This window comes from Equus przewalskii, chromosome 9 (assembly GCF_037783145.1).
Source record: "Equus przewalskii isolate Varuska chromosome 9, EquPr2, whole genome shotgun sequence".
Taxonomy (NCBI): Eukaryota; Metazoa; Chordata; class Mammalia; order Perissodactyla; family Equidae; genus Equus; species Equus przewalskii.
The window spans coordinates 74,234,363-74,258,869 of record NC_091839.1 but is presented as its reverse complement, the minus strand read 5'-3'; the positions used below and the strand labels follow the sequence as shown (position 1 = coordinate 74,258,869).

At 36.1% G+C, this 24,507-nt stretch overlaps 1 protein-coding gene across 3 annotated transcripts in view; it reads left to right on the top strand.

Moving 5' to 3' along the window:
- Positions 1 to 18,178: 18,178 nt before the first annotated feature.
- The window catches only part of THEMIS (thymocyte selection associated), a 177,620-nt gene continuing 171,291 nt past the window's right edge, over positions 18,179 to 24,507 (top strand). Inside the window, exon 1 of one of the 3 annotated variants that reach the window (XM_070557020.1) lies at positions 18,179 to 18,528. In XM_070557020.1, coding sequence (XP_070413121.1) covers positions 18,438 to 18,528 — 91 coding nt within the window. In that variant the 5' untranslated portion in view covers positions 18,179 to 18,437. The remainder of the gene's footprint in view (positions 18,529 to 24,507) is intronic. The other 2 variants (XM_070557021.1, XM_070557022.1) reach the window with 2 other exon arrangements.

The window sequence follows — 24,507 nt, the reverse complement described above, 5'->3', positions numbered from 1 at the left end:
ACTATGGACATCGTGTGTGTGCAATATGTCATTTCACTCTCATGGCAAGACTGTGTGGGTGATACAATTACTATCTTGTTTTAAATAGAAGAAAATCAAGACTTGGAGAGTTTAAATGACTTGCTTAGGGTCTGCCTAGCGAGGTGCAGAGCCAGAACCATGTGACTTCATGGTCAATGACTCCACCTACTATATTATGTTGGAAAAGAAGGAGACAGAAGGGAGGAGGGAAAGATGTGGGCCTTCAAAACGCTATTCATCAATCTCATTTAATACATGTTCATTTGGTGCAATTTACCAATTAGTAAAACATGAAAGGAGTTAGATTTGCATAGCTGATTTTAGTTGCTCTCAAGGCAGAGATAAAATGAAGTAGAAATTGCTCAAAACCAGAAGTCAAAAGGTTTGGATTTCAGTTCCACCTCTATTACAGACTAAGTGAACGTGGGAGGGTTACTTAGACTCTTTTATGACGTGCAAGGAAAATAAAAATGAAAGATGGATAGAGAACACTTTAAGTTCCAGGTAGTTTTTTAACTTGTGATTCTAGTTTTTACCTGATCCCCAGTTGCAAGCTTGCCTTTAAACAACTCTGAAACTTTATAAAAATTTGACTCTTCAGATTCATCTAACTGGAATTGGTTACTGTTACTTTCAGCTAACACAGCAGGAAATACTGAGTCTGGTCCAATTTGGGTTTAACCACATCAATATTTAAGAGCTCCACCCTCTTTGTAGACACACCAGGTTCACAAGTGGAGCATTCTGAAGACTCAAGGTTTGTATTTACATTTACAAGGTTTATATTTACCGTAGCCTCCTTGGCTGGTGGTGGGGGGGAAGGGCCCTTTATGGCTCCCTTCTTCCCTGCAGGAGAAGAGGAGAAGATCTGAGTAGCTCCAATGCCCTTATGCAGATAATAATCCTGAGCATCAGTCTCTCTGATCAAATGTACAGCTCTTTGCAAGATAATCCTTCTTGCGTAAGACTCAAGGGCCACAGTTATCATTGGTTTTGTATATACTCTCAGAGTTGTCTTCTTTCAAGTAGCCAATTACAGAGACTTAGCCAAAATAAAAATACTACTGTTACAGCAGAATCAGGTTGATAATCATTTTCTTTCTTTAGGATTAAAATGTCAATCACAGGGCATGTGTTATTCATGGGTTAATTTATTTCTAATGATGGGAGTCTGCCCATTGGAGTCTTAAGCACCAGTTTAGAGTTAATGATGAGGTACTCTCTGTACTGGGATTAGGGCCTATCAAGAAAATTGCTTCTAAGGTTAATTTCAGCCATGCGCAATTCTTAAAAACCATCACTGAATCTCGTAATAAGGACCTTATCTAGACAGTGTAGTGGTTAGTGTCTCTCAGATATCAATGAGAGAAGCTGACATGCTAACTCAAGCAGAAAGAGGAACTTTATTAGAAACATACTATGATACCTCATGAAATCCAAAGAAATGTTGAACCATTAGGCCTTTAGAATGTGGAAACCAAGAAAAACAGGTCTTAGGGCCAGGGATTTGTGGCTAGTTCTTTAAAAGTTCTCACTTTAATGACACTTAATTCCCAATTTCCAGCATGTCTTTTAGTTCAAATTCTAAATTTTCTGGGGAAGAAAATCCGATTGGCCCAGATTGTCTCAGGAATTGGTCTTGCTTCAACGGACCACCGTCCACAGAGTGATCATACAATGCAAATGGTGCTGAGAGGGGCTCCCCTCCTGATCATTCCAGGAGAAAGGGAATTATGATCAGGCGCTGGGCAGATAGATGTATGTGAAACACCGGTCATCCCTAGGAGCTCTGAGGCAGGAAGCATTTATAACTGCTGATTTGGGAGTCAACATGAAAGACTAGGTATAGCGCCCATACATTCTGAACGCTGCTGCCCTTGTTCTTGTCTTGTTTCAGCATCTTATCAATTCTATATACATTATCCTTCTAATAAATTCCATATAAAGCAATAAATTATTGCTTTAATTAGCATTTCATATGTGTTGCTTGCAATCGAAGGACTATAAATGATACAGATGTTGGTACAGAGGCAGCTGTTGTGTAGTACGGTCCCAAAATGTAACTAGAGGACTGGCTGCATTCCGCTCTCTTGACTTTGACTTCCAGACCACATCTGAGATAGCTTTGGGCAAGATTTGGGGACCATCCCCCTTTTGTAACCCTTCTCCTATAGTTTGTGAGATTTGGGATTATTTTAGAGTTTGAATAATCCAACACTTCGTCATTTTCGAGGCTTCATTTTCTCTAGAAATACAACTCATAAGTTTTTTGGTTACTTGCTTGTGTCTATTCCCATTTTCCAGACTCTACGGACTAGATTTCAAAACCAGTGATCTTGCGAATCAAACTCTTTGATTCCAGTCCTGGCCTGGGAGTCTCTGTTTCTCATCAGTGGCCTTGAGACTAGGTGTTCTGACCTGTCCATCCTCTTAATAGCCTTCATCTAGTACTATGACTTGGTGAAAATGAAACAATTGCCTGGTGGTACGTTATTTAAGTTCCTTGGCTGCAAGCAACAGAAATTGACTCGGGCTTAAGCAAAAAGAAAATTTATTCTAAGCACATTGAAGAGTTCACTGACTCTTCTAGAAGATGAAAGTGCCAGATTTAGAATCTAACTGTGAAGCAGGAAGTCATTAACTACCTTGTCTGAACATTCCTAACTGCTGAAATGAATGAACTCCATCCATTTTATTTTTCTTCCTTTCTTTGTCTTAATGTTCTCAAAATGTAAGGTTCCCGCAGAGAGGATGTGGTTCTAACTTTGGTCTTCCTTCTAACTCTTTCCTTAGGTTTATTTTTTCAATAAAGGTATTTAATTGTAACGTAAAAAAATATAGAAATTTTTTCTAACGTTTTCTCCATATTTCAAAATAAGAAATAATTTTTAAATTAAACAAATATACGGCTAATTTTCTGACTCTCTCTGGATTTCCATTTTTCATAAAATAGAACCTCTATTTTAAGTGCTAGGAAAAAAGTTTGCCCATTCTTCTTACTTGTTCCTCCCTTAGGAGAAACTTCTTTTCTGGTAAGATTGGGATAAAGGTTGATGTGTGGTTCAGTCTCTCTCTCCAGCCCCCAGGCAGACCACTTTATTTGTCTCTGTCTTGCCTTTAATTAGTAAGCATAGCCAAGTCAGCGCCCCAAGCGCTGTTTTCCAGAGATAGGCCTGAAAGTCTGACTTGTGAAGGAGGCTGTGAATTTTCTTAAGTTTCGAATATGGAACTTTCTCTTTGAGAGAAGGTGATTGGAGGCTGTAGTTTTAGTGCCTAGTCTCGGATATGTTCTCTAGTCCAGCTGAACCACAACAAACAACAACAAATAAGTACTATACTATCATCACCATTTTGCTTCTTGTCTGTTTTCAATTTTGTTTGTTCCCAAAGAGGGGGTATGATAAGGCCCATTCAACACTCCCAACAAAAGCTTTAAAAGGATTTTCTAAAAGTACATTTCCTATAAATAGGGCAAAACATGGATCCATCAGTTATGTAATATTATAATGAGGCTTTAATATATGTAAAACTAAAATAATATGGACTTGAGAATAAAATGCTGAGGAATAAATTTAACCAAGGTGGTGAAAGACTTGTACACTGAAAACTATTAAACATTGACAAAAGAAATTGAAGAGACACGTAAATGGGAAGATAGCCTGTGTTTATGGATTGGAAGAATTAATATTATTAAAATGTCCATTTAACCCAAAGTGATCTGCAGATTCAATTCAATCCCTATCAAAACTACTATGGCTTTTTTTCACAGAAATAGAAAAAACCATCTAAAATTTATATGAAGTCACAAAATACTCCAAATAGTAAAAGCAATCTTGAGCAAGAAGAACAAAGCTGGAGTCATCACATTTCCTTATTTGAAATTATATTACAAAGCTATAGTAATCAAAACAATGTGGTACTGATATAAAAAAACAGGCACATAGACCAATGGAACAGAATAGAGATCCCGGAAATTAATCCACACATATACAATCAACTAATTTTTGACAGAAAGGCCAAGAATACACAATGGGAAATGGATAGTCTCTTCAATAAATGGTGTTGGAAAAACTGGATACTCACTGTGAAAGAATTAAACTGGACCCATCTTACATAAAATCAACTCAAAATGAATTAAAGACATAAGACCTGAAATGTAGAACTCCTAGAAGGAAACATAAGGGAAAAGCTCCTTAATACTCGTCTTGGCAATGATTATTTGAATCTGACACCAAAAGCACAGGAAACAAAGGCAAAAACAAACAAGTGAGACCACATTAAACTAAAAAGTTTCTGTACAACAAAGGAAACCATCAACAAAATGAAAAGTGAATCTACAGAATGGAGGGAAAATATTTGCAAACCATCTATTGGATAAGGGGTTAATATCCAAAATATATAAGGAACTCAGACAACTCAATAGCAAAAAAACTCCAAATAACCTGTTTAAAAAATGGGTTAAGAACTTGAATAGCCATTTTTCCAAAGAAGACATACAAATGACAACAGGTGTGTGAAAAGCTGCTCAATATAACTAATCACCAGAAAAAGCAAATCAAGACCACAATGAGATACCACTTTAAGTGGGTTAGAGTGACTATCATCAAAAAGTCAAAAGATAACAAGTGCTGGCAAGGATATGGAGAAATGGGAACCCTTTTGCATTGCTGGTGGAAATGTAAATTGGCACAAACATTATGGAAAAAGAGTTAGGAGGATCCTCAAAAAATTAAAAATAGAACTACCATGTGATCCAGCAATCCCCAATTTTGGGTATATATCCAAAAGAAATGAACACAGGATCTTGAAGAGATATCCGCACTCCCATGTTCATTGAAGCATTATTTACAACAGCCAAGATATAGAAGCAACTTAAGTGTCCAGTGGTAGATGAATGATAAAACAAATGTAGTATATAAATATATACACACACACATATGTATTCAACACTAAACAAGAAGGAAATCCTGCCATTTGTGGCAACATGGATGCATCTGGAGGACATTATGCTAAGTAAAATAAGCCAGACACAGAAAGGCAAATATTGCATAATCTAACTTATATGTGGAATTAAAAAAAACAAAAAGTTGAACTCATAACAGAGACTAGAATGATGGTTACCAGAGGCTTGCATGGGGAGGGGCGGGCCGGGAAGGGAGATATTGATCAAAGGGTGAAAACTTTCAGTTACAAGATGAATAAGTTATGGAGACCGAATATACAGCGTGGTGACTATAGCTAATAATAATGTATACTTGAATGCTATTGTACACTAAGAGAGTAGATTTCAAGTGTTCTCACCGCAAAAAAAGAAAGAAAAGGTAATTATTTAGGTGATGGATATGTTTGTGATTGTGATTACCAATGATTGTAGTAATCATTTCGCAAAGTACATATTTATCAAAACATCACTTTGTACCCCTTAAATTTCTCACCTTAAATAAATCTCAATCATACCACAAGAAAGCTAGAAAAAATAATATGGAAGTGAGTCTAAAAATGGTTCAATATCAACAATGAACAGGTCCGTGGGTTCACTGGTTATATATAAAATAAAGTCAAACTGTGTTTCAAGTCACTTGCTCTTCTGCTAACCAAATCATATACATCTATAAAGTGTTATACTTTGAATTTTATCTGTAATATTACTTCATTTCAAACAAAATAAGACTCAGCAGAGGCCATACAGTTATGTCTTGACTCCATTGTAGAAAATGTTCCTTTCATTCCTTAAATTCTATCATTATATGAAATGATATATAGCATAAGGGATTCATGCCATAGAGATTTACAAGGTGGTAAGGAAAAGGAATATAAATTTTTCTTCGTATCTTCACAGATATGCCCTTATAGGAAGAGTAGTCTAAGACTCAGCATCTACCATTTCTCTGTACTGTGCAGTAACGGGTTTGAGAGCAATAATTCCTCCAGATTAAGTCCTAGGAAGCACACAGTCCTTGATTGTCATTACCAATTCAATACTGGTAGTCCAGAAATGTTGTACACATGACTGAATTCTAAGGTGTGAGCTATAAAATTTCACTCAGGAGAAAAATATTTAGCCTCTTCAGGTGGTCGATATTTACTTCAAATACAGATTAAATAATGCTTTGGGATTAAAAGGCTGAATTTATAGTCCTACGTCAACTGAGAAGTCTCTTGGTGAGATAAATGCCCCAGCATCGGCCTGTGTCCAGGTCTGGTCATGATTTCCTCTGTCATCTTGAGGAAAAGAAGAAAAAGGTGGAGCAGAACTTAACCTGGTTCAGTTCCAGATTATTCAATTAAATATGACAAATATGTGAAGGCCATTCATTTGTTCTTCTAGAAAATACTTCTTAGCACAGTGTTTGAAGCTGTAAATCACATGCAGCTCAATTAGACACTGACTCTCCCCTTAAGGAATTACAATCCAGAAACAGAAAAAAAGCATAAAAAGGTCACATAATAAGAGATGTTCAGCTGATGAGACTTCTGTGAAAGAAGAGAGAATTTTGAAAATGGTATAAAGATCAGAAAAGGCTCATGGAGGTAAAAGAATTAGAGCTACAACTTAAAAGATGAGTGTAGGAGAGTTATTTTTTCCCACCCAGTATCTATTTGCCTTTCTCTGAGGAATCACTTCCTACTTCACCCTCCATCCAGGTGTTTTATGTCCAGCGTCAGAATGAGCCTGCGACCTAACCTGACCAGTCAGAGCATTACAGACACCTGGCCACTGGACGGTGTTCAGGGATGGACGTCTGATCAGTCAGACTGCTGAGAAAAGCACACGATAACAATCTTTCTTCACTGGATTAGTGACGTGTTCCTGGAAGAACAAGTGGTTCCCTTTGCTTAGGCAACAGCATTCATGGCAGAAGTGCTGGAACGTGGTAACTTCAGGCTGGGTTCTGGAGACCTTAACTTCCACACTGTGTGGGTTGGACTTTGTAAGACAAAAAACACCATTTTGTGTGAAAGGCACTATTACAGAACACCAGAAGGCGATGACAGTTGTCATATTTTCAGGAAGATTATGGCTTTTCCTCTTACATTGACTTAATGCTTTTAAGCTTTTTCAGTTATATATTGTGTCTATTAATAATTCACTTTAGACCACAGAAGTTGGTCGTAGTCTACATTAAGGGATTAAGTTTTCCCAAGGAGGGGTTTGGTCTTCCAGTGAGAATTTCTCAGACCAGTCCTGGACATAACGGATTCCTGACTCTGAGATGATATGGAAATTTGGGAATAACCAGGTGACTTCCAGAGCTTTTCTATGCCCTTAGCCGAAGCACATGCCTCTGGGCTTGAGCAAGGAGCGGACTGGCTTCCAAAGGTGAGACAGGCCATTAAGCTCATGACATTTTTGGAAAAAATTTCATATTTCCCATTGCTGGCAAACAAGCAAACTTCAATCTGTCAGCTCCGTGGGTGAAGGTATCATATCTACTTGAGGTCGGCAGAAAAATTTACAAAAGCTGGTTCAATGCCTGGCAAACGGTAGTGCAATAAATACCTATTAAATAAATGAATGGATGAGTATACTGTGTCTGTTATTTAAACTTTATAATTTAAAGTAGATAACCAAATCCAGTAACATATGTACTTATTTAATAAGTTTAAATAATAATAAAAACAGCTATTGAGCTTAAGGAATAGACCATTACCGCCAACTTTGAGGTCCTTGAATACGTCTCTTTCCTTCTTCCCACAATATTTGTAGTATCCTGACTTTTGTGTTGCTTATTCCTTTGTTTATATTACTGTGCCTTAATTGAAATATACTTTTTCCTGTTATATGTAATCATATTTATATTATTTTGTGACCTCTTTTATTCTTATTTTTGAGATGCAGTCATGTTGATGCATGCAGCTGTGCATCATTCGTTTTTCACTCTGCATAATATTTCATGGCAGGAATAGGCCCCAAAGTACTTCTTCATTCTACTATTGTTTTTGATTCTCTGAAATTTTTTCAATTTCCATACACGCATTTAACATGCATTTAAGTATTTCCGGACAGCAAAAGATAATTATTTACTGGGAATTTAATATTCATATGTACTTTTCTGTCTGTCTTCTGTATTTTAGAAAAGATAATTAAGCATCTCACTGCTAAGTGCTACAGAGCTTATAAAAGTGATGACTGCCAGGGGAATGCCAGGATGGAATTGAGACTGTGATGAAAGAATCCAACTGTATTATTATGTATAATATGTGTGTTATGTAGACAGTTATTACATAACTGCATTATGTATTTATGTATAAATGTATGACATAACTTTAATGAAGGAGGTGGAGAGAAAGAGGTGCTGACCTAAAGTAAATTTGGAAATAACTGAAAACCGTAAGACTAAAGACAAAAGGAACAATAATAAATTGTGTACTCTAGTTGATAAAGTTGTTTCTCACAAAGGTACCTGTGTATGGGCTAACACTTCTGAAATCTCTGACACATATGCTGGGATTGAAAAAGTAAGTAATTGAATGGCAGATGGTGGGAGACAGGTTTCTCATGGTTGGAGTGGAAGGTTACAAATAAGCCAGAGGAGAAGGCTAGAATGGACCACATCACACACTGGATTAGAGTTGGGGACATCAGTATGAAGCCATGTTTAGCTTAATGTAGATACGGACGGATACTTATAGACGTGTATATACAACGGTCAATGCTGGAACAATTTGAGCTACAAAATGATAAAAAAAAACAGTATTAGATTATACCCCAAAGTATAAAATAAATATCCATGAATCCATACTGATGAAAACACATGGTTGAATTAATACATAAATGAGGGAGAAGACACAAGTCTCTTGTTCAACAGAGTCCCAAAATATTTATATAGATACTTCTCCCTGAAGCAGCTGGAACATAAATTTCCACCACTTAAGTGTAGACTGTGCTTAATTACTTTCTTCCAAAGATAATAGTATGAAATGAAGGGAAATGTGACTTTACTGTGGAGAAACCTGGCAAACACTACCTTAGTCGGGTGATTAAAGTTCATTTTATCATTGGTGACAAGTCGTATCAGCAGCACATACCCCTGATATGACGGAATGAGAATAATACTTCACGTCTGTGGTATTCCTCCCCAAGCCCACAAGCCCAGTCCAACCACGAGAAAAACATCAGACAAGCCAAACTGAGGGAGGTTCTGCAAAATACCTGACCAGTATCTCCCAAATTTCAGTCATCAAAATCAAGGAATGTCTGAGAAACTTTCACAGCCCAGAGGATCCTAGGGAGACATGAGGACTAAATGTGATGGAGTGTCTTGGATAGGATTCTGGAACAGAAAAGGGACTTCAGTGAAAAAAATAATAAAATTCTAGAAAAGTGTGGAATTTAGTTAATAATCTCTCAATATTGGCTTCCAATTTGTGACAAATGCGCTATAGTCACGTAAATGTTAACAAGAGGGCAAATGGGTGTGGGTGTGGGGTGTATAGGAAATCTCTGTACTATCTTCGCAACTTTTCTGTAGATCTACAACCTATTCTAGAATTAATCATTTAAATATTTAAAAAATGATGGTTGCTCTACTTTCTAAGCTCTATTTTAAATGTGAAGTCCCCTAATCTTTGAGGCGTGGTCAGAGTAGGAACAGGTTTCCCAGTGCCTTAGTCTATTCAGACAAGTTTATTCCGGGAATAATGTTGCAGGAAATAGATAAAAATATTCAATTACTTTTGAATATCTACCACCAGAAAACAAATACTCACATAATGTGGTTGTAACTGTTTATGATATCAAGAATTGTCTTCCCTGACAACAAACTCTGGAAGATAAATTCATGATTCCTAAGAACGAAATATATACATCTAAACAATGAGCTTGGAAAATGATGAGGCTGGCTGCAAGGCTCTCAGAGTTTAATTGGAAAACACAGTCACTGAGAAGGTAATTTGAACTATGACTATAAATCTTTGTGAAAAATCATCATCTATAACAAACTTTTACTCTATTTATTCTTAGCTAGTTCATGTATACAAAAAAAAAAAAAGAAATTGGATGCATTAGGAAGTAATGAAATCTAAAGTCATTCTTCTTCCATAAAGTGGTGTGTAAATCTCTCCCGTTGCTACTCTCTTTCTTTGAGATTGTTACTTGGTGGGGGGCGGGCTGCGGGGACGCAGTTTCTCAGCAGATTGGCTTCTTTCCGTAAGAAGTTCTTACCCCAGGTTTTCTTGTCACTAAATCTATAACTTTTCCAACTTTGAAAATGATCTCAGTCAAATTGTGGATCATGTTCTTAGTTGTAAAATAGAGGAAGTTTGAGAAACATAATGTTTTCAGCCATGTCTTACTTATCTGCCAAGTGAGCAAAGTACGTTCTTCAGTTATTAGAATACTTGAGGAGAGTACACCTGCTTTATCCTAAATAGGAGGCAATAGGCAGAACCCTAAGCAAAACAACCAAGCAACAACAAAAATACCTCATTTGAATAAAGCCTCCACAAGGTTAGCAAGTGCAGCTACCTAACTGCCTCCTTAAGGTTAACCTCAGAACACTGTTCCTCAGGAAATTCATTCCTAACTCTTCAGGTTCCTGGGTTGGGTGTCTCTCCTTTATGTTCCCACAAAGTAGGCTGCTCATCTCTGTGGAGAAGTTTGTGCACTGGATTGTGATTCTTAACTGGTGTGCATGGTCTGCCGAAATGTAATCTCTCTAAGGGCTTATTTATATTCTCAGCGTCTTGTATAACGACAGGCGCAGAGCGAGGTTCAACAAATGTTTGCTGAAAGAACAATTAAGTATTAGAGTAGCAAAAAGGATGATCAGAATGATAAACCTACTTGGGAAGAAATGTGAGTCCTACAATGAGCTTCGTTCAAAAGGAGAATAAAAATGGCAGGAGGCAGGCGCTTCTTTGAAAACGAGGCCATGATGAAGGCACGCGCTCACAGGGCTTACACAAAGGCTCACTGGGGAAGGTGAGAGGTTTTGATTTAGCAATGCTTTTAAAGATATGCCCATGTGGATTTTGACAAGATAAATAAGTTGTTTTACAGCAGGTTTAACTTTCTTTCTGGATTAGTAAAATAATTCATATGCATTCTTATACATTAAGCATATACATAATTATACCTCCAGTTGGAGATGGAAGAGCAAGGTGATCAAAATACTGCAAATAGGGAGCCATGTAGCCATGGGGACACATAGGGTAGGCATAGTATGATTTTGCCCATCAAACACCGATTTCTCCTTTTTTCGGGTAATAGCACACTGATTTTCCTCTGAGACCTCTCCTTTCCCATCTCTATCTTCATGATTTGGCTAGGGCACCGGCCTAACAAAATCCAAAGTAGAGCACATGAATCTAACCTGGGCAATTAGCATATTCCATTCCCTTAGTCACAGTGATTGATTGAGAGATAGACATGTGATCCACGTTGAATTAATCAGAGCTGATCCTGGGACTTTTCCTGGTATAACTAGGAGAAGACAGTCTCTTCTATTGCACTCGGATCTGGGAAGATATAAGTCTCCAGTTGGCAGGGGTTCCCATAACAGCATGAACTCCCAGAAACGCAGCCTGTGCAGAAGAAAGCTGAGCCTGACTCTCTGATGGTATTGTATAATTTCTCCAAATATGTTTATCTTATAGCTAGAATTGCTTCTTAACTCATCAATGGCTTGAAACAATAAATCCCACATTTTAATTAAGCCAAACTTACGAAGTAATTCCTATTTTCTGGACACGGCCTAATTTTTTTTTTTTTTTTTTTTTTTGAGCAAGATTAGTCCTAAGCTAACTACTGCCAGTCCTCCTCTTTTATTGCTGAGGAAGCCTGGCCCTGAGCTAACATCCCTGCCCATCTTCCTCTACTTCTTTTATATGTGACATGCCTACCACAGCATGGCGTGCCAACCGGTGCCATGTTTGCACCCAGGATTCGAACTGACGAACCCCAGGCCGCTGAGAAGCGGAACGTGCGAACTTAACCACTGCGCCACCAGACCGGCCCCTAATTTTTGTTTTTTCAAAAAGAAATAATGAGGGGAAAGTTTCAGAAAATGAAGAGATTTAGATACCAGTCAAAATGATCGATCTCTAAGGTTTAGTTTTCACTCAAAGAAATACTGTTATACTCAAATATTAAAATATTGCTTTTAAATCCCTGCTTTGTTGTTTATGTAGTGAGATTTTTTTTTCATGTTCAGCTAGTTCTGCTTATTTTTTAAGAAAGTAGCTACTGAGAGTTTACAAAAAGAATGGCTATCTTATGCAAGGCTCGTTTTTAGCTTTTCTTTATTTTCTTTATTTTTCTTTTTTCCTTCTTTTTTTTCAACAGTACGTCTCTTAGGGCGGAAATCATTGGCAAGGAGGACACTATAACTCCCTCATCTCTTTTCGGGGGGTTAATGGGCAGGTCCGTCTCTGTTCTTTAGTAAAAGCATTGAGGAGCAAGTTCAGTGTTTGAACAGAGATTTTTCTCTAGAGGAACTTTCCAAGCATATTTAAGTTATTGGAATAACGTGAAATGCGTCTTTCTGAGAGAGAGGCCCTCAGACATGGTGATGCTTACCTGAGGACAAAAGCTTTCAGTCACAAGTATTTATTCCTTCTTTTCCTCAAAGAAAGGACCAAATATCACACGTAGGATGTTAAATCTCTAAAGGGGTCAATTTTGGCCACAAGTCCTGTGGAGCAGACTGTTTGAGTTGAGTTACTGTCACTTGTAATCTATTTTAACAGAGAGACTTTAGAACAAAACCACTGAAGAATAAACTGCTGAGGAGTTTTAATAAGGGGAATGACTTGGTCAGATTCACACGTTAGAAAGCTCACTCAGGCCTCACAGCGAGGAAAGAAGTTGTGAAAATTTAATAAGCTAAGAACTTTCACCCTGATGTAGGCAAGAGATGGCGGTGGCCTTTATTATGTAGGTGCAGTAGGCTTGGGGAAAGGCGGCAGACTTGAGAAATGTCCCAGCAATAGACTTGGATTTCCTCAGTGACTGGTAGAGGGGATGGCAGAGAAGAAGTGTCACTAATAAGATGCAGGATTCAGGCTTGGAAAATTGGATTTGAGGGTGATGCTATTTATTAATGAGAGAATATAGGAGGCGGCAACAGATATTGGAGAGAGACATGGACGGGAGTGGGGAAAGCAGAAGAAACGAAATGTTCAATTTGGGGCATGTTGAACATAAGGTTTGAAAAATATCCAAAAGGTTTTATGTAGATCTGGATCTCAGAAAAGAGTTTGGGCCAGAGACACAGATTTAGAAGCCATCAACATACCCATACAGGTCAGAGGTCATAATGGGCAGCCCTTTGATTTATCTATTTTTGGCCAGCATTTCCTTTTCCAAGAATAAGCTGCACACTTTTAGTAAAGATGAGGTAATTTCACATAAAAATATTAATTTTGCCATCACTTTTAAAAGTGAGAATTAGCTGAAACATATAAAGGTGATTTCACAAGAAGAACATTTTGAAAAACTAGCACCATTGGGCTTATGTTCTTTCCTGACTACAATTGGCTAGAGATGTTCTCCATGGGGCCCATCGCCCCTTGACACCATGTTCCCTTAAAATCAGCCCTTTCAGAGATTTATGTTGCCTTTTGCAGCACATGTAAGATAAAAATTGTGTTTGAATACCCAAATAGATGTTGTGAGTGAGAATACAACAATATTTAAAAGCAGAAAAAAAGGGGGATGCAAATTTCACCTAGCAGGAGCAGATAGAAAAATAGAGTGAAAAATGAGGGAAGCCAAGTGAAGATAGTATTTCAAGGAAAAGAGTGTGGTCATGAATATGAAGGTAAGATAAGGAATAAAAAATGTCCCCAAGATATAATAAAGAGGAAAAGGTAATAGGTGGCTTGAGTGAAAGCAGTGCAAAGAAAGTACTAGAAATGACAGAATTAATAGTCACCTCTATTTGCTCAAGAGAAAAAAACAATATTTCACTCACTTTCAATCTTTTTAAATTTTTCAAAATAAAAACACACTCAAGCACATTAAAAATATAAAATTTAGTAGCTATTCTAGATTGTGTTTTCTATGCTGCTTCTCCTCTAGCTCTAATTTTTAACATTATATTGTTAGCATTTTTCTCATGGCAACAATTTTTTCTTTGAAAACACGCTTTTTAGTGGTGTCATAGTATACAATTATGTGTATAATTGATGTAAATAATCTCCATTCTTGTCCTTTAGGTTTCTTTCCTTTTTTTGTTCTACCATTAAAAGTAATAAGTGCTTTAATTAACAGTATAAGTCAATCTTTGTGTGTATCTGATTATGTTTAAATGTAAACTCACTAGATCAAATTGATTTCAAGGCAGACCTCATCAGTTTGCAGTATATATGAGTGGGTATATACTGCACCCTCAGCACCATGGATTTTATGATTCTAAATATTTCATTGTTCTATCAGCAATTGAACATATGTGTAAATATTTCTTACTCTGATGGTGGATTCTCTACCTTCTTTTCATGTGGTCAACTTTTCTTTAGATACTTTGGAGCTGTGTTATTGGGTGCATACAGGTTTAGAGCTGTCAGGTCTTCCTTGTCAATTGATCACTTTTTCATTATTAAATGTCTAACAATGCCTCTTGTCTTTAAATCTACTTTATCTGATATTGGTGTAGTTTCATGAGCTTCCTGTTGTTTAATGTTTTCTTGGTGTATCTTCTTCCATCCTTTTACTTTTAGACTTAAAGCCTTCCATTCATTTTATCTCTCTGTAGATAAGAGAGTACATATTTTCTATTCTTCTATTTCCAGTTCAACTATCTTCTCTATCTGTCCAAAGTACTGTCAAATCCAACTACTGAACTCCAAATATCAGTTCTTGTATTTTTCAGCTCTAGAATTTTCATTTGATACTTTTTATACATGGCAGTCCTCCTCTGAAATTCTTCTTCTTCTCTTCTAGTTTTGAACGTGTTAATCAAAGTTGTTTTAAATTGCATGCCTGATAATTCTAATATCTGAGTCACCACCATGGATTTGTTTCATGGCTTCTTATTTCTCTTCTTGGCCTGTTTTCAGGTATGCTTTTTTTTTTTTTTTTTAATCCTAGATGCTGTGTTTAAAAAATTATACAAAATTCTGGTTGATTTTCCCCTAAGGGAGGATTTACTTTTGCTTTTGTCTGGCAGCTAAATGGGATAAATCACCTTCATCCAATCAGAGATTGGGCTAAATTTACCTCAATTTTGGTAAGCCCTGCTGTATTTATAGTCAACCCTTTCTTTCAGGGGGTGGCCGTCAGGGGCCCTAGCTGAAAGCACTGAACACTTACTGGAGCTCCCTCCCCACTCAGCAGGCCCAGTCTTCCCAGTTCTATAGATGGATGGAAAGCACGGCTGGGCTTCTTCAGCTTCTCACCGGCCATTTTCTTAGTGGTGACTCATACAATCCACCTTGTACTGCTTTTGAGTGGGTAAAATCCCCAAGGAGAAAAGTGCTGAACAACTCACTTCTCTGGGTTCACCTGGATGCCTTGCCAGCTCCAGATTCCAATTTTTGTCTCCGTAGCCACGTGTAAGGGCTAAAGACTCAACTTGGCTTCTCTGCTGCTTAACGACCACTTTTGCTCTTCTTCTCAGCCTCTCTCAGTGCCAATTACTAATCCACAAGTGCCTTGAGGAGAAAAGAACTGCAGAATACTGGGTTTCCCTCACTGTGTTTTCCTGCTTTTCAGGATCTTGGCCTCTGTGGTCATGGCTGCCCTGGTAGCTCTCCTGCTCCTTAAAACAGGTTTTTAAAAACTCATCCACTTTTTGAGATGCCCTTTGTAGGAGAGTTGGTCACATACAAGCTCATAGCCAGAAGTCGAAGTCCTTGAATATATTTATTTTGAGTATCCATTAATAAGTGATTTTTATAGATCCCAGACATTAATTCTTTATTTGAAGTATTTTTTTCTATTTTGTTAAAGCTCCTTTTTGATTTACAGAAGGATGTCATATGTCTGTTGTCAAACCTGTTAGTCTTTTTCTTTAAGACTTCCATTAATGCTTAGAAATAGTTCTTTTCTTACTCTGTCCAGGCACCTTTCTGTTTTTTTAATTTGGCTTATTTTTACTTAAACTTAATATTTAGATTTATTCTAAACTTAATTTTGTTGCATATAATTTTGGGAAACTTTTATTTTAAAAATTATTTAATGACTATTTGTTGAATAAAATATTCTTCCCTACTGCATTACAATTTTACCTTTTTCATATAGTAAATTATTATTTATGCTTTGGTTTGTTGCCGAACTTTCATTAATTTGACTGTTGTTACACCTGAAATGTGCTGTTTCAGTTGTTGAATTTTTATCATTCATCTTATTACCTGGTGGTTCAAGTACCTTGACAACACTCTTATTTGTCAATTTTATCTTGGCTGTTTGTGCCAGGATTTCCTGGCCTACAGTGTCAGAAGTGATTCCAATCTGGACTGAAGTAGTAACAGGGAGGATACAGAGCAAGAACAGAGTGAGTGATGGTGATGTTGCCATCCATAGGGCTGGAGGGGTGTGGAGGCTGGAGATGGCATCTCCATGACGCAGCCCTCTGCTTTGGGAAACTAAGAGAATAGCAGTGTCTTAACTAAGGTCGAGAATATAAGAGACTCAGATTGTAACAGAAATCGGGGGTCATCTGTTGAAAGAGCAAAAGCAGGAGTAGCATAGATACTGGTAAGATATTGGCGATACTTCGAAATGGCTTCTTTGGCTAGTAGGGTAGAAAGTTGACTTAGGAAAATTAAAAAAAAAAAAAAATCAAGTGCCATCCAGCTTGGATTAAGTATCGAACGAAATCTGTTGTAGCACCAATTCTAACAGATGTATGATTTTTAAGGAGAGGTCCACAGCAGCTTTTTTCAAATATTCAACCATGTGAGATATGCTGCTAGGCCATAAACGATGTTTGTAGTCGGCTGAGGAGCCTAAACGTGAGGGGAGGGTTGCAGAAGGCAGACTATTTAAATTTGGGAGATTTGGGGGCAAAAAAATTTGCAAGTGGGAAGGTAAAAGCTACTGGTGAAAAAACTATTGACGTGACCCCATAAATTCTAGTTTTGTAAAGAAAGCAATGAAGGCAGGCAGATTACTATAAGTGTCGAAAGGACTGCAACAGCTGAAAGAGTTTTGTAAGCTCTATCAAAATCAAGCAGTACGTTTATTCCTAGGTCATTTCCCTGAAGGAAATGGTGGAGGTGAGAGGCGCCCTGACCCTCTCCACCTGGCTAAGCTCTCTGCAGCCCGACACTAAACAATTCCTAGACAGGGAGCCTGGAGTCCAATTTATAAGGAGAATGTGCAGCTTCTCAGCATCTTTCACCTGTTTCTATACCAACCAGTCTTCCTTTATTCGCCCCTAAAAACAGTACAAAATGTCACCTTCAGTTATATACTCTAGCTCTAAAACATTGTTTCAGCCAAACACAAAGAATCGAGAGAGGAATGTTTTTAAGAGATGTGTTTTCATGAGGTATCTCTTGCCTCCTTTGACTTTGGGCATTTTTCTTCCCTAAATTTGGACCACAGGGTCAGAATTGTAGAAGGTGGGCTTTGGAGGAAATTGTACAATTTGACTCCTTCTACTTTTTTTCCATGTAATAAATGAAACAAATGAGGAACAGAGAAGACAAGGCTGAAGTCATGTGTAAATCAAAATCAGAGCTAAACCCAAGAAACCCAAGCTTCCTAATAACAGATTTAGATACTTTCACTATAGGGTGGTGATTACAGAATTCATATTAACTTACTGAATTAATTTACTGTATCGCTTTGCATATTACTCCCTTCCCCCACCCTCCTTTAAGATTCAGCAAAATTTTTAATGTGGAAGAATAAAAAGTGGTTTCGATCCTCTCTCCAGAGTATCAGATTTCTGAAAAGAGCTGACACAAAGCACTTTCATAACCAAATTTAATATAAATGCACTGAGTATATGCAAATAAGGCCCAAAACCAAACTTTAGAAATGAAGTAAAGAGATAATTAACGTGGTGCCATTTTTAAGATGAGACTTCAGTCCTGTACTCCTGTTCTTCTCTGGCCGACAAGTCACAAGCAACTCTGACCCCAAACAGACTTGTCCCTGCTGCAGATGCACACCTGGACCAGCAACAGACAGAGTGAGCTGCTTATCACGTCTCAGTTTTTTGATAGTGTGTGTTCAGACATGCTCACCCCACCCCCATCCTGTTCTACTTCTGTGTCAGAAGGAAATGAAGCCACAATGAGAACAAAAAGCTGTAACACCTTTTGTCTCCTGCCTCCTCCCTCCTCCACTCTGATCTCCCTACATAGAGCTACTCCAGCTACTCCACTGCAGTTGGGCTTTAGTGTGACATCCCTGCCTACTTGAGGGAGGAATGATGAACAGGGACTGCAACTGCAGACCAGTGACACCTAGAAGCCCTAATCCTCTGTAAGTACCAAGTCTGCACACCATCCAAGTCAGAGCAATGGCATTGTCGCTGGAAGAATTCATCCACGCCCTTGACCTCAGGACCCTCCCCAGGGTTCTCGAAATCCAGTCAGGCATCTATTTTGAAGGTAAGCACCCTCTTGTCTCTTGGCTGGCTAGAAAGTGCTTGTAGGAATTGGAGGAGGAGATTTTAATAAAGACTAAATGAGTTCTGAAAGGTCATTGTAAAAGAGAGACAGTAACTAAGTGACGCATGGTCAAGACCCAGTAGCGTTGGAGAAGGGACCAACTAGTTTGGACTCTGGAGTGGATGGGGACAAGGAATTAAGTGAAGCTTCTTGAGCTTTCATAGGCCTTCAAATGGTTCAACAAAAAAGGCAAATTATTTCTGCCTTTCCTTTGAAATTGGTTGTAATCAAGACTAAAAGTTATCCGTATTTATGTTTCTAGAATATAAAAGATAAAATTTAGTTTTTGTAACACAAAAGCAACTATTAAAAGCACAGTGTTCAGAAAGAAAAATTTGCCAAACTCTTAAATCACTTCTAAATGTTGCTTATGTCACCGCTTCTCTCGCTCTTTCTGTAGTGGCCTAACTCTTAATTCCTTAAATAATGACATTCTTGTTTGAAGGTATAGAAATTAATGTCTACTAATGACAGGATAATTTTTAAGAATCTATATTGATAAGCCAGAGTTCAATTAAGATTACTGAATTTATTGAATTATTTATCGAATGATTGAAGCTAACGTGTTTAGATGTGCTTACCATGTTAATTTGGTAAAAGAACATTAAAGCCTATGAGATATACCCTAGAATCTTTAAGCTGTTAGTTTTAAGCAGGCAATCTTTTAAGCAGGCCAGACAAAGTCAGTTTCTAGGCAAATATATATTTCTGCTTGCAAGAGTGGTAGAATTGAGGCAGTAGTCAAATCAGGTCCAGACAAACTTCTGGGAAAATAACTCAAAGAACTGTTGGTAGGCAAATCTGTCCCATTCATAGAAAAAGAATGTATTAGCTATCATATTATAAAATAAAACAAAGGTTGACAAATGTCAGACTTGGTTCATACATACATACACACACAAACCTGCAGGCGATGAATTGGTGCAGGCTATTATCAGTTTAGTATAGGGTTTGGTTTAATTCATTTGTAACTGGTTATTTGGAATGAGACCATGTTTTTCCATGTATACAGTATGATGAAATGTCTCTGTGCTCTTAAGCCAGCTCCAAATAATTTCTTGTCTCTTGGTTTGTGCTTCTGAGGCTTTGTCTAAGAAGTCTTTCCATATGTCCAGGTTGCAAAGATATTTTCCTACATTATTTTATATCAACTTTACAGTTTTATATTTCACTTTTAGTTTTTAATCCATTTGGAGGATCAGTTTTTTTCCGTATAGTAAACCTGACTTCCCAGTATCATTTACTGAGCTAGCACCCTTTCTCCATTGATTTGTGTTGCTGCCTTTAGATCATGTTATATGCTCACATCTGGATTAATCTGTCTCTGAAAAATCTCTTCTAGTTCTGCAGTTTATTTTTTCTCAGTTGTGTCAAAATCATACTATTTTTGTAATTTTTTCTCCAGAATAACTCTTAATACGTAGTTCATGTATAGACCAATCTCTTGTTTTCCACTCCTTTTTTTCCAAGTTGATGTAGCTATTCACAGACCTTTCAAATACGTTTTTAAAGAAATCAATTACTTACTTCAGAAACCCAACTGGAATTTGTATTGGATTATGCTGATTTTATGGATTAATTTGGGAAGAATTAACATTTTTATATTATCTTACAAAAGAACACAGAATGTCTCTCCATGTGTTCAGACCATCTTCATTCCTTAATACTTTACAAATACGTCATACTTCAATTAAGAGAAAAAAAAGTGTACACTCTGATGAATTTTCACAAAATAAGCATATTCATGTAACCACCACCCTGGTCAAGAAATAGAAAATTGCAAGTATTCTAGAAGTCTCATCTTGTGCCCTTTCTCAAGCATTATCCACTATCCTTGCCAAAGGTAACCCTTATTATTATGACTTTTGTCCACTTATAAACTAGAAAAGTATAGAATGTATTCTTTTCTGGTTGGCATACATATTCAACATTATCTTTGTAAAATAGTCCATGCTGTTCTATATAGTTTATTTCAGTGGGTATAATATTCCATTGTGTTAACATACCATAATTTATTTATCCACTCTACTGCTAATAGGCTTTCAGATTATTTCCAGTTAGGAGGTGTTACCACTAACGTCGTGAACATTCTTATACATGCATGTTCATTTGTATATTTGTTCACTTGGGTATGTAAATAAGTGGAATTGCCATGTCATATGTGTGTGTTAAACCTTAGTAGCTAATAAAAAACAATTTTCCTAAGTAGTTATACCAATTTACAATCCCACCAGCAGTATATGAGAGTTCTGATTAATCCTTATCCTTGACAACACTTGATATTATCAATCTTCTTAATTTTAGTTATTCTTGTAAGAGTATAGTGATAGCTCATGGTTTTAGTTTACAACTCCCTGGTGACTAATGAGACTGAAAATCTTTTCTTATGTTTATTGGTCTTTTGGAGAGGCTATTTTATGAAAAGGTTGTTCATTTCTCTTGCTTATTTTTCTATTGGATTTTATAAATTTTTATCATTGACTGGATGAAATTTATATGTATTGGACATATCTATCTATCTATCTATCTGTCTATCTATCTATCTATCTATCTGTCTATCTATCTATCTATCTATCTATCTATCTATCTGTCTATATAAAAGAGATACTGACCCTTTGTCAGTTATCTGTGTTGCAAATGTCCTCTCTCAGACAATAGCTTGACGTTTCATTTTTTAAATGGTGTCTTTTGATGAATGGAAGTTTTTAATTTTATTGTTAGTGTAGTCAATTTATAATTATTTTCCTTTTTCTGTGTTGTCAAAGAAATTTTTCTTTACCGTAAGTTCATGAAGATATTCTATATTATCTTCTGGAGATGCCATTTATTGACTCTCTCCTTCAGATCTGCAATCAACTTGGCATCAATTTTTTTGTATATGGTATGAGGCTGAGATAAATGTTTGTTTTTTCTTCTATGGAGCCAATTGGTGCAGTCACATTTATTGAAAAACTGCCTTTTTCCTACTGTGTTACATTAGTCACGAACAGTGTCCATACACGTCTACGTCTCTTTCCACAGCTTCTATTATGTTCCATTCACCTACTTGCTATCCTTATACCAATTTCACTCCATCTAAATTCAGGTTGGCAACAATATATAACTTATATTATATTTAATACAATAATATGCTACCAAGCTGTGGTTCTCAAACTTGGTTGCACATTGGAAACACCTGGGAAGTATTAAAAATATAGATGCCTGGGTCTCTCCTTAAGAGATAAGGATTTCACTATGTAAGCAATAGGAAATCACCATATGTGTTTAAAAATCTCCTTGATGATTATAACATGCAGCCAAATTTTGGAACTACTCTTGTAGAATAGGTTTTGATTATTATTCTCCTTTAAGTTTCCCGTTTGAATTTTCATATATATTTTAGAATTTACTTATCAACTTCCACAAAAGTCCTTTTGTCGTTTTGATCAGCAGTGCATTGGTTTGGAGAGAACTGGCATCATCTTAAATTAAGTTTTCTGATCCATGAACCTGGTATAGCTATCTAGTTATACAGGTCTCTTTTCATTTCTATCGATAACATTTTATAATTCTTTTGTGGAATTCTTGCACTTTTTCAGATTTATTCTTAGTTATTTGATTTTATCATTCCATTATTTTGGATTTGTTATGTACACATTCATGTTTTCTGTGAATATTGATGGATCTTATTTCTTCTTTCTAATGATTATACTTTTTTCTTTCTTCACTTAAAGGACTGGCTAGTACTTCTAGGATGATATTGAATAGGAGTAATGATAAGGGACGTCTGTGTCTCATTCACAACCGCACAGAGAAAGTTTCAAGTATTCGTTGTTAAATATAATGTTTGCTTTAGGTTAAAGACATTTCTAGTTTTCTAAAAATTTTAAAAAAAAATGTGAAAGTATGTTTACCTTATAAAATATTGTTTCTGTAACTTTTGTGATGATTATATGATGTTTTTTACATTGATTTTTTAAATGTTAAACCTTTTACTTGTGGAATAAAACCAATTTGTCCATATAACACTAAATTTGGTTTACTAATTTTTTATGCTAGGATTTTTTATGTCTTTTAGTGAATGACATTGGCTTATATTTTTTATTTCTTGTAGTGTTCTAGCCAGGTTTTTGTATTGAGTTATATTGAACTTATGGAAGTTCTTGAGTGGAGTCTTTCTCTATTCTTTGAAAGATGTGTAAATTTGGTGTTATTTCTTATTTAAATATTTAGTACAATTGCAAATGAAACTTTGCTGAACTGGAATTTTAATGTAGAAATGTTTTAAATTATAACCTCAATGTTGTAAATAGTAAGGTCTTCCCATCCATGAGCGTAGTTTCTCTCTCACTAAAAACAAACAACAAAAACAACAAAAAACAAAAAAACTCATCTTCCAAATCATGTATCAAAGTTTAATGCAAAGTCTCCATAGAGATCTTGTGTATCCTAGACTAGTTCCTAGAATGCGCACACATACACATGGGTGTATATATATATACATATAAAGATTGCTATATCGACTGGTGTATCTCTTCCATTTTCTCATTGGTTATCTCTGAAGTGGAGAAGTACAAGTAACTATTATCATCAGTACAATGACCTTTCTTCTTTATTCTAATAGTTTATCTTTTTAATTTCATTGGTTGACTTTAAATAGATATTGATATTGTTAGAAAATATCAAGAGTTGTGTCTCTTCCCTGCTAAGTTTTACAACTGTCCATTTTTTCTTACCTTTAAGTTTTTTCTTACCTATAGACCAGGACCTCCAGTACTATGTTAAGTAGTAATGGAAATCCTTGTCTTGTTCCTAATCATAAAGAAAATGCATCTAATATTCCTCCATTAAGTGTAGTGCTCTAAAATTGGAATTTAACCTTCACTAAGTTAAGGAAGTTTTCATCTATTCCTTGCTTTCTAGGTGTTTTCATAATAAATAGGTATTGAACTTAATCAATACTTTTTCATCATTGATGAAGATAATAATGTACATTGCTTTTTTTAGTCTGTTAATGTAAATTACCTTTAAAGATTTTTTGAGCTGAAGAATCTTTTCATATTATATATACATTTTCAAAATACAATGTAGGAATTTGACATAATATTTATTTTTTGTGTTTAATCATAATTGAAATGAGCTAATAGACTCATCTGGTTAGATTCAAGATAACACTAACTTCCTAAAATGAGCTAAATAGATTTTGTTGTTTTCTATTTTCTGAGTTAACTTGCAAAAAAAGAAAAGGTTTTAAACTCTTCCTTAAAATTTAGCAGAATTTTCCTGAAAGAACTACTGACGTGGAATGTTTTGGAGGGAATTTAAAATTTGACTTTATTAATATTCTCTGTTGTTTTGCTTCTTCCACTGATTTCTGACCTGATCTTCAGCATTTTCTTTTCTTGTTTCTCTGTCTGCTCCGTTGGTCCTTTTCTAGCTTCCTAGATTGTATCGGCAGTCATTTTAAAACATCTTTTGCTTTTTGATAAATGTGTTTAAAACTATATTTTTTCTCTAAATACTTCTTTGACTGTTTTTCATGAATTTTGCTATTTAGTGTTTTCTCTATCACTCAGCTCAAAGTACAATTTATTCCTTTTAAATCCAATGCTATTTATTTTATGACAACATAGGTTTCCCTCAACTATCTTTTTGCTTTTAATTAGTAATTTTATTGTATGTTGTTAGAGAATAATAATCTGTATTATATTGTTTCTTTGGGATTGATTTGAGGCTTCCTTTACACTGTGAAATGTTCTATTTTGGAAATATTTCATATATGCTCAAAAAAAGCATACATTGTGTTGTTTGGTATAACATCTCTCTCTATATACCAAAGACTTGAGTTTTTAATTGTTTTGTTCAGATTTTGCTCTCACTGCTTATTTTTAATCTGCTTTACCCATCATTTTCTGAGAAGGTCATGCAAAATATCCTTCA